This window comes from Saccopteryx leptura, chromosome 11, assembly GCF_036850995.1.
Source record: "Saccopteryx leptura isolate mSacLep1 chromosome 11, mSacLep1_pri_phased_curated, whole genome shotgun sequence".
Classification (NCBI taxonomy): domain Eukaryota; kingdom Metazoa; phylum Chordata; class Mammalia; order Chiroptera; family Emballonuridae; genus Saccopteryx; species Saccopteryx leptura.
Genome location: NC_089513.1, coordinates 35,790,010 through 35,802,037, shown reverse-complemented (window position 1 = coordinate 35,802,037; position 12,028 = coordinate 35,790,010). Strand labels below are relative to the sequence as shown.

At 32.8% G+C, this 12,028-nt stretch overlaps 1 protein-coding gene across 5 annotated transcripts in view; it reads right to left on the bottom strand.

The window, feature by feature from the left end:
* The window catches only part of TRAPPC8 (trafficking protein particle complex subunit 8), an 83,018-nt gene that overhangs the window by 23,923 nt on the left and 47,067 nt on the right, over nt 1–12,028 (bottom strand). For all 5 annotated transcript variants that reach the window (XM_066352627.1, XM_066352630.1, XM_066352628.1 and 2 more), the window contains 3 exons: nt 7,841–7,915; nt 7,239–7,365; nt 5,105–5,259 (listed from right to left, as the gene is read on the bottom strand). In XM_066352627.1, coding sequence (XP_066208724.1) covers nt 5,105–5,259; nt 7,239–7,365; nt 7,841–7,915 — 357 coding nt within the window. The remainder of the gene's footprint in view (nt 1–5,104; nt 5,260–7,238; nt 7,366–7,840; nt 7,916–12,028) is intronic.

The window sequence follows — 12,028 nt, the reverse complement described above, 5'->3', positions numbered from 1 at the left end:
AAGATTCATGATTCCGTATCTGTAATTGAAAAAGCCCCAACATTCCAAAGAACTCAAGCTTTTAATAACTCAGATGAGAGCAAAAGCTGATTCAACTAATGTGAGCTTTTTATAGCTTTTCCCATTTAATGTGATATTCATATGGTTCACTCAAGAAGTACTAATAATAATATTAGTAATTGATAATCACATGCTGCCAAAAAACCTAAAAGAAGTTACATAACACTTTAGACATTAACATGAACACACACACACAATTTCTAAAAATTAAGACAAGTGACTTCCAACATATATCTGGCCTCAGAATTTCAGAATAGGAATTGTGGACCTATACTAGAGAAATACAAATATGGGCTAAGAAAATCATCTAGTAAGTTACTTACAATTAAAGAAACCTTAAGTATAAACGTCAGAACTGTACTAACAGTATATACGAAAGGAGAAATATAAATAGTATGAGGAAAATGAAGTTATGGCTGGCAATCCCAAAGTGTTATAAAAATCCAGGGGAATGTTTCTCAGCCTTTTGGCTAAGATAAAGTGTAAAAATCCAGGGGAAATGCCTGTGCTTCTTAATCTAAGTTTGAATAGAACTAATAGACAGTCATAGTCTTAAGGAATCAGATAAAATTTGTGGATACCAGAAACTTTAAGATGGATATGAGAAAATAAGGGATTAATGTATAAATCCAAAACATAAATTAAGAGGACAAGAAAAAATAAAATAGGTATAGGGTTATATAGAAGACACTGATTGACCAATGTCAAACTTCATCAAATTACTTAGTATTTGTGGAAGAAAATCAATTTTGAGATGTTACATCAAAACAATTACATGGAGTACCATAAAGAAACAAGTTAACAAGTGAGATGGAGTACCATAAAGAAACATTAAAATATAGACAACAAATACTAACAAGAAGGCTACAGTGTTGTTAAACTGGGAAAGGTGATGTTATAGTAAAAGACCAGTGATATACCATATGTAGAATACTGTGCAATGTAGCTCAGAATAAAGCTTTTACTCAATATACTATGTTGTCTCTTTAAGGTGAATCAGCATATCTAACTTCTATTTCAAATGCATAGTTGCTGAAAGTCCTTTTCAACAGTTTGTAACAGCGTCAAATTTAAATGATAAAATAAGACCAAAACCTACTAATTTATCTTAAAAATATATGTGCCTGACCAGGCGGTGGCACAGTGGATAGAGCGTCAGACTGGGATACAGAGTACCCAGGTTTGAAACCCCCAAGGTCACCGACTTGAGCACAGGCTCACCAGCTTGAGCGCAGGGTCACTGGCTTGAAGCCTAAAGTTGCTGGTTTGAAGTCCAAGGTCACTGGTTTGAATCCAAGGTCGCTGGCTTGAGTCAAAGGTCACTGGCTTGATCAAGGGGTCACCCCCTCTACTATAGCCCCCAGTGAAGGTACATATGAGAAAGCAGTCAATGATCAAGTAAGGAGACCAAGAAGCCACAACAAAGAATTGATGTTTCTTATCTCTCTCCCTTCCTTTCTGTCTGTCCCTATCTGTCCCTCTCTCTGTATCTCTGTCTCTGACACCAAAAAAAACCCCAAAAAACAAAAAATACATACATACATATATGTGTGTGTGTGTGTGTGCTTGAGTACAAAATGATAAGCATATGGTTATTCATTGTGGTTTTATCTGTAACAGCAAATGACTGCACACAAATCAAACATCTAGCATATGAGTCTAGCTAAATAAACCACACACACACACACACACACACACACACACACACACAAACATATGCAGCCAGTTGGAACCTGCAGCGGCCTGCTCTGTATTAAAACTCCTAGCTGTAGTAATATAATCCTAATAAAAATCCCATACATAATTGTGGGAATATGACAAGCTTAGATGACAATGGCATGAGTATAAGAAAAATATGAAAGATTCTGAGAGGCACTTGGCTTGCCAGATTAACAAAAATGATGAAGCCAGAGTACGGTATTGACACAGAAAGGGATGAGGGACCAGTACCAAGCAGAACAGGTATCACCTCAAAAGAAAGCAAAGCAAAAAAAGGGCATGGGTACTTTCAGGATATTAGTATGTTAGAAAGAAGGTATAATCAGTTGTCAATATTTAATGATAATTGGGACAAAAAACAAAGTTTGATCCCTACTCCTTGACATTCATAAGATTATATTCCCTTGGATTAAAAAACAAACATCAGAAAATAAAGATGTAAAAGTTTTGACTAGGAAAGTCTGTGTAAGTAATTAGAAAACTTAGAAGTAACAAAGTAAAGGACTACCAGATATCACTTTGTATACTATATGTTAAAAAACTTACCATGGTTAAAGACACCAAATTAAAGTTAAAATGTGTGCAAAATAGGAATCAACAGAAATTAGCACTGAAGTCAGTCTACAATTCTTTTATTTGCCCTACATAACTCTAAATGCAACATAAGGAAGCAAGTGCAAAACTTGGGAAAATATGCAGCTCAGGAATATCCTGCCCTCAACACACACATACGACAATTTCCATTATGTTGCCTATCCCACCACTATAGGTATAGAACTAGTACCTATAAGAATCACCCGATGACAGAGGGAAATAACACCCAATCAAAAGACTATCAATAAGCAATTATATGAACATATGGAAGAAAAATTAATCATATGGACAAAAACAAAGACAAAAAACATTTATCAGTTATCTGAGAAATGTAAATAAAAGCAATGTCATTTTTCACTAAACTGGTTTGCAAAAGTTACAAAAAAAAACCCCCCAAAACACCTGAAAATACCCACCATGGCACAGATAGGAGGCCAGTGCACTCTCACTCTGAAGTGCAAATTACCATAGCCTTGCTGAAGGAAATTTTTCAATATGCTTCAAAATTTTTAATTTATATGCCCTTTGATCCAGCAATTCCATTTCTAAAGTCTAATCTAAACTAGAATATGGACAAAATAAACCCTCCCAGTTTCTGTAGGATGATGTGGCAGCATGTGCGCATGCGCAGATGATGACTTAACACCGTGTATACGGCAGAGTAGCCCACAGCCATGCCAGTCAAGATGTGGACAGTACAGAGGAAAGTTCAGTATGTTCTGTGGCTTGCTAAATTCGAATCTGTGACCAAAGTGCAACATGAATATCGGCACGTTTATAACGAAGCGCCACAACATTAATCACTTAAAACAGAGAATCACAGACTTTATTCACTGTTACACCAGACGTAATAGTGGCAAGAACTTCACTATCGTTTGGATGCGTGTAGGGCAACAAATGGAGCCCACATCGAACTGCACTGAATAGGTATGAAACTGGGAGAGTTTTCCTGTTATTTGGTGCAGATTTCACATTTCTATCGTCTTTTGTTGCTTTCCTGTGACCGGTCAAAAGTGCACCATGACTTTATGGACACACTGTATATACATAATGATGTCTACTGAAAAAATGTCACTAATGATGAAAAATTAGAACACCCATCAATAAAGAGTTAAAATATATTACAATGCAACGAAATAAAGAACTATCGTATGTAGCTCTTAAAAACATTTATACTGAATGAAAAATTATGTTGATAGACAAAAAATCACAAGATCAAATGTACAGTATGATTCTACTCATAATTACTAAAACTGTACTTAAGTATACAATAAAAAGTCTGAAAAGAGAAACACCAATTTGGTATCACTGGCATTTTCGGGAGGTGAATGGCTAAGCCCCTAACTTCCTTTATTAGGGAAACTTGAGTTTGCAAGGAGGAAAAGACCGCCTTTCAGTGTTCATGCTTGTATTTCAATCCTGCCTTTGGTCTGCCTCTCAGGTAGACACTTGATCCAAGATAGGCCAGAATTCTCTCCCAGAAACTTGAAATTTGTATTAAACTGGCACAAGTACTGTAAGTTGTAAAACTAAGACTAAGGTCACATCAAAAGCAATACTTTTAAAGGCTTACAAACATTTACTGTTACATTTCCAGGAACTGCTGAGTCCTTATTTTTCTTTGAGGCTTATTATTTTATAATACTTTAGTTGCCATGAGATATTTTAATATCCTTCAACTAAATAATATATTTTCTCTTTTTTGGCTTCTGCAAACTAGTATCAGTTTTATTCTGCAACTAAAAGACTGAACTCATACAGCATGAAAGCCAGAAACAGGTGGGACATACGCAAAGAGGGTAAAAAGAAGACTGCTTTTTATTCAAATACTTATATATACTGCTTAAATTTTTTACAGGATTAATTTCCATACTATATATTCTTAAGATTTTTAAAAAGTGTTTATTTTATTGGTTTTTAGAGAGAGAGGAAGGGGGAGAAAGGGAGGAAAAGAAAAAGAAAGAGAGAAAGAGAAAGAGAGAGAAACATCAATCTGTTCCTGTACGTGCCCCGAGTGGGGATCAAACTCACAACCTCTGTGCTTTGGGACAATGCTCTAAACCAGGGGTCGGGAGCCTTTGGGCTGAGAGCCATGAACGCCATATATTTTAAAATGTAGTTCCGTGAGAGCCATGCAACGACCCATGTATGTTACGCATTATCCAATAAAAATTTGGTGTTGTCCCGGAGGACAGCTGTGATTGGCTCCAGCCACCCACAACCATGAACATGAGCAGTAGGAAATGAATGGATTGTAATACATGAGAATGTTTTATATTTTTAACGTTATTTTTTTTAATAAAGATTTGTCTGCAAGCCAGATGAAGCCATCAAAAGAGCCACACCTGGCTCGCGAGCCATAGGTTCCCGATCCCTGTTTACAAACAAGCCATCCAGCCAGGGCCCCATATTACTTTTATATTTTACCCCCCAAAAAGCCACAGATTTTATCAACAACAAAAGTGTTCTTTTAAATGGGTTTTCCCAACTTTCATTCATATTTTGAGGGTCATATTTTATAAACAGTCTGTAACTTAATGCCAAGTTGCATGATTACCTTCCCCTTGTGAATTAGGTTTAACCCTAGCTTAATAATTTTAAAGTATAGTTCAATGTAATAAATATCAATAACTTCAAAGTCTAAAATTAATTTACTCAAAGTATCATCTGAACTTATAAATAAATGATTAAATCCATAAAATTTTGAAAAGTGAAATATATATATAAATACCTCCAACAGTGGCATTTCCTCAGTGATTATAGGATCTAATCGTCGATCAGGGCCATATTTAATAGATGTTTTCTCTTCTTTTGTGTTGTTAAGTCGAGGACCTTGAATTTCTAAATCTTGTCTTCCTCGGACTAACATACTCAAGGAATGTTTTTCTGAAAGAAAAAACAATCAATGCCCTAATATAATTTGGTATGTTAAATATCAATTCAGCTTGAATATATGAATATTCTAAGTTTCAGTAAAATTCTAGACAATTATTGATTAGCATGGTTAATCAAAAAATCATTCATATTTTACTTTCATGTTTAACCATAACCATTTTATGCTTAATTTTCATTTTATTAGAATTTACTTACTTTGCAGAAAGACTACGTATCACTAAATAAAGTTTTTGGAAACCTGTATTTAACCATAAGAGTTATTAACCACAAAATACATCTGCGAGAACAGCTGTGTTGGGACCAAGAATTTGATTCATGCTATGAAAAAGATCTATTTTCAAAGAAAAATATTCTAAAATATTGAACAGATCAAATTTTCACTTTTACTTGTATTCAAATATAATATACTAATATATATACTGATAGTAAATATATATTCTAATATTTCTGGATAACTACATCTTTCTCAACAGATTGCACAAAGAAAACCACATTCATTTACTATTCATGTGAGATTTCCCCCAAAAGCTTTCATAGTGTGTGTAGGTGTGAAAAAAATTGTGTGTACAACTATCTTTCCTGCAGGACTACTCGGAACCTTTAATGTTTAGACGGTCACAGTGATAGCTCCCAGACCAGACTTATAACGTAGCATTTCCCACACCTTGTTTGATCCAGATCCCTATCCTCATTGTACATAATAATGAAATACAGTAAATCATGTAAACTCTGCATACTTGATGCAAGTTATTTTAATAGTTAATTCAGGGTTTGCTCCCACTAATGTCCTAAAATAACATTATTATACTAATAAATATATTTGGTACCTTAAATGAAACAATGATCTATATTTTATTGAGAACCATAACTTTGTGGTATTGTGTTATGATCCTAGGTAGGTACAAGTGGGAAAGGATCTTCAAAAAGTTCTTAACATACAATTAACTTACTTAAAATATGCCATAAATTAGCAAAGTTATTTATAAATGTTGCTTGTCAACTGAGAATTACAAATATAGTACTAAAATGCAAAATACCATACTCAAGTGTAAATTTTTTGTCTTAAATTTTTGAAATCTTATACATTTCACCGCTGTTTACTTTGTAAAGAACAATTTATATCAAATCATCTTTGATAAGCAAATAGAAATATTCAACTGAAGGTTAAAAGGACCAATAAACTTTCTAAGAGTTCCCAAAAGATTTTCCAAAATAATCAGCTTTTATAAGTGCTAAATTCAAGTCTCTCAATGACTACTAATTTATTTATTTTTTTAAATCTAAAATGAAAGGTTGGAAGTAAGGGATTTTATAGAAAATTGCCTGACATCTTATCGGCTTAAACTGAAATAACTATATATAAAATTACAAGACAATACTAGATCTAAAAGAGTTCCCTGAATTTAAAGAAGAAAAAAAAACTGCGTTAAATAGTATTTTGTAGTTTTACTCTTCTAAAATTTGTGAAACACATCATCTGGGGCACCAAAAATATCTTAACACTAAAATCTTACTCTCTTCAGAGGATAGATGAAAAGACTTTAAAGAGTATAATATCCAATGAGGTAAAAACACTGGTCTTTAATTTGTTGTTTTATTTTAAAAGACAATATTCAAAAATAGAATATGCTAAAATGGTTTCTGTATTGGCAGCAAAAATCTCAATCAATGGTTAGAATACATGTGGTTAGACTTTACTAAGTTTGGATCAATAGCAAGAAAAAAAATACATAGGGTAGAACCTTAGAATTATCAAAAGAAAATACATCAGACGGGAATAAAGTTATTTGTGAAGCAATATCAGACTTTAAAATAATACAAATTATTCATTCTGCCATCTGACTAAAATGCCTTTTTTAAAGGTACATTAAACCTATTTTTAAAATATCTTATTTTCATTCATTTTATTCTATAGAGATTGAATTAAGTATTAGTTTTCTAATTACTTAGCAATGTTATAGCTTTATTACCTGTGTGACATCCAGGAGGAGCACCAATGCCATCTACTGTCATGGAGCTCTGAATAGTGCCAAGATTATAAACAACTCCCAGAATATGCAGCTCCCCTATGTGATGGGGAAAGAGCTTTAGTCTTGCCTGTGGAGATATTTAAGTCACTCTTATTATCTGTTTTCATAATATCTTAAATAGTGTAATGCCTAAATTCTATAATGTTGCAGAAACACAAACTCATGACCTAAAACTTCTAAATTATCAATTAATATATCTTAGTGGAAAACATTTTTTTCAAAAGAAAATCTCCAAATTTAACAAAGACCTGACCCTCATCAACAGTTTTATTAAAAATCAAAATATTCTGGTCAACCAAATACCATACTGATCCCAAGAAAAAAGTAAAAACTTTTCACCGGGCTTCTTGGGAAATTAACAAACCAAAGATCACTACAAACCTACTTTTCCCATCAATTCCCTCCTGTGCAATTTCAGGATTCTTATCTTCCAAATTTTTGTTTTTAATAAAACCAGGTTATAAAGAAAACAAATTCAATAAACTGATTTTTAAAATGTTGTCATATTACTTTTAGAAAGGCTAAGACAGAAAAATAATTACCACTTTAGATTCTTCGCTATTAATTAAGAATTCTGAAATAACTTCAGTTCCAATCATTTCGGGTTCACTTGTTACCTAAAAAATAAATTATTTTGTAAAACATACATTCTAATGGATAAAGTACCAGATTATTAATGTTCTTATAATATTAATACTTAAGAACAGTAACAATTACAGTTAGCATTTACTAGGTTCTTACTATATGCTAAGCAACATGCAAAGAGTTTTATTTTCACAACTGCAATAAAGCCCTTCAGTAGTAGGCACTTGATGTATTTTTATTCATTTAATTTAGTCCAACTCAACTGAGGAGAAGTGACCTACTCAAAGGTTCAGCCACCAAGAAGATAAAACCTCAACAGATAAAGTTAAGCTGCTATTATCAACAATGGACAAAATGGCCATTTAATTTAGTCTTGAAATAAGAGCAAAATTTCTCCATCTTTTCCTCCAACCATTTTCTTTTTCCAAATTGGTTAACTATACATAGGAAAAGTAATGGCAGCCCAAGCATGATATAGAAAACACTGGTGGACAATACGGCTGTGGGGAGAGCATAAAGGCCCACTACTCCAAATCAATGACATCTGTAAGAGACGAGTCTCTGGTCACGTAACAAAACAGAATTAACTGACTCACACTCGGAGTAAACCTGATTTCCATGACCAGTGTTTATCGTGATAAAACAAAGATTAAATTTTTCTAAATTCCAGTTCAGCACCTTAGCCCATCACTAATAAAAATTCATGAAGAAATTTAGAGTTTGAAATTTACAGAAAAATAACTTTAATATACACAATAAAAATTTTCACTTAACTTTAATAAATAAATTATTAAACTAATATACTTAAAAACCTAATATATATATATATATTAAATGTTTATTTTATTAATATTAGAGAAAGAAAGGGAGAGAGAGAGTAGGTAGGAGAAAGACAGGAACATCTGTTCCTGTGTGTGCCCTGACTGGGGATCGAACTGGCAACCTCCATGCTTCAGGTCGAAGCTCCAGCCAATCAAGCCATCAAGCCAGGGCAAAAAGCTAAAATAGATATTTTTTAAAAATCTTTTCCAAGAGTAAACAGTTTATACTCTTCTAATTTGTATTCCAGGTGTCCATAAAACATTAAAACATGAGGCTGCTAAAATTCAAGTCAGAGTAGAGTCTGGTAAATCTCATTCTTTCAAAGTATTCACAATGAGTATAAATATCACAAAATGTCCTCAAATCATGTAAACAGCAAGATTTTAAATAAGGCAATCTTTAAAAAAATTCAAAACACTTCAAAAGAAGAGTTTAAATAGTTTAAAGTTAGTATAACAGATGTCTTTCAAGCTCTTCCTTCATAAATGAGCACAAAAATGTTGAATATTTCTCAGTTCCAAAATAATTTTTACCACATAATTAAAGTACACAGCAAGGTAGTATAAAGAAGTAAAATTCATATAATAGATCCTGGTGAAGATATAGCTAGGTAAAAAAAAAGTGTATTTGTCCAAGTATGTTTGTTACAATCAACTGGGTAACAAAAGTTTTGTTCAAGTTATTTTTGCTTCAAAAATAACATTATAAATATATATATAAAGAGTTATTACAAACATGGGTAAGAAAAAGAAAAAATAAACATATGAAGGGTATAAAAGATAATCCACAAAAATAAGAAATACAAATTCAACTTCACTAGAAATTAGTAAGATGAAAAATAGTAAGATGTCATTTTTCAACCTATCAAACCAAGATTATTTTTATAAAAAAGAATATTTAATGTTATAAAGATGGATACCCAACTCACTGCTAATGAGAAGCTATTGGTGTAACTTTTTAAGAAACCAATAGGATATTAAAATATTTACTTCCTAAAATATTCTAATTTCATGCCTAGGAATCTTTCCTACAGAAATAATTGCAATAGAAAACTATGGGCCAAAATTTTCACCACTGAATGATTATGACAGTCAACAAATGGAAACTTCCAAAATACCTACCATTAGAAATATATATATATATATATAGAATAGTTTATAGATTATCCATATGATGGAATATTATGCAAAAATAAAAAATTAAGACTTGTTAAAATCAAAATAGGCATAAAAATCAACACAATGAAAAACACAAGATGATGCACAATATGAGAAAAATCCCAAATATTAGGGAAAAACACAAATGGGAATTATTGGATATAAGGTGTTAAAATGGTTCTTTCTAAATACAGAGAAGTTAGTTTTTACACCTCACATTCTTCTGTATTTTCAACAATAAGCATATAACATACATTTTATAACTAGGGAAAAAAGCATAAAAAAGAATAAGTATATATAGCTCACTAAACAGAGAAGTTGGTATGTTATTACAGCATCTGCTAGGCTATCACTAAAACAGGCTTATTACAAATACCTCTTGTTCTAGCCAGAGCAATCAGACAAGACAAAGAAATAAAAGGCATCCATATCGGAAAAGAAGAAGTAAAGGTATCACTTTTTGCAGATGATATGATCCTATACATCGAAAATCCCAAAGAATCTACAAAAAGACTACTAGAAACAATAAGCCAATACAGTAAGGTCGCAGGATATAAAATTAACATACAAAAGTCCATAGCCTTTCTATATGCCAACAAATGAAACATTTGAGAACGAACGCCCCTTCACGATTGCAACAAAAAAAAATAAAATACCTAGGAATAAACATAACAAAAAATGTAAAGGACTTATATAATGAAAACTACAAACCATTGTTAAGGGAAATCGAAAAAGATACAATGAGATGGAAGAATATTCCTTGTTCTTGGATAGGAAGAATAAATATAATCAAGATGGCCGTATTACCCAAAGCAATATACAAATTTAATGCAATTCCCATCAAAATTCCAATGACATTTTTTAAAGAAATGGAAAATCATCATATTTATATGGAACTATAAAAAACCCCGAATAGCCAAAGCAATCCTAAAGAAAAAGAACGAAGCTGGGGGCATTACAATACCTGACTTTAAACTATATTATAGAGCCACGACAATCAAAACAGCATGGTATTGGCAGAAAAATAGACACTCAGACCAATGAACAGAATAGAAAGTCCAGAAATAAAACCACATATATATGATCAAATAATTTTTGAAAAAGGGGCCAACAACACACAATGGAGAAAAGAAAGCCTCTTCAACAAATGGTGCTGGGAAAACTGGAAAGCCACATGCAAAAGAATGAAACTCGACTACAGCTTGTCCCCTTGTACTAAAATTAATTCAAAATGGATCAAAGACCTAAATATAAGACCTGAAACAATAAAGTACATAGAAGAAGACATAGGTTCTAAACTCATGGACCTTGGTTTTAAAGAGCATTTTATAAATTTGACTCCAAAGGCAAGGGAAGTGAAGGCAAAAATAAATGAATGGGACTACATCAGACTAAGAAGTTTTTGCTCAGCAAGAGAAACTGACAACAAAACAAACAGACAGCCAACTAAATGGGAAATGTTATTTTCAAATAACAGCTCAGATAAGGGCCTAATATCCAAAATATACAAAGAACTCATAAAACTCAACAAGAACAAACAAACAATCCAATAAAAAAATGGAAAGAGGACATGAACAGACACTTCTCTCAGGAAGAAATACAAATGGCCAACAGATATATGAAAAGATGCTCATCTTCTTTAGTTATTAGAGAAATGCAAATCAAAACTGCAATGAGATACCACCTCACACCTGTTAGATTAGCTATTATCAACAAGACAAGTAATAGCAAATGTTGGAGAGGCTGTGGAGAAAAGGAACCCTCGCCTGACCTGTGGTGGCGCAGTAGATAGAGCGTCAACCTGGAAATGCTGAGGTTCGAAACCCTGGGCTTGCCTGGTCAAGGCACATATGGAAGTTGATGCTTCCAGCTCCTCCCCCCTTCTCTCTCTCCTCTCTCTCCCTCTCTGTCTCTCTCCTCTCTAAAAAAATGAATAAATTAAAAAAAAAAAAAGAACAGATAGATGTTTCTGTCTCTCTCTCTCCCTTAAAAAAAAAAAAAAGAAAGAAAAAGGAACCCTCATTCACTGTTGGTGGGAATGTAAAGTAGCACAACCATTATGGAAGAAAGTATGGTGGTTCCTCAAAAAACTGAAAATAGAACTACCTTATGACCCAGCAATCCCTCTACTGGGTATATACCCCCAAAACTCAGAAACATTGATAC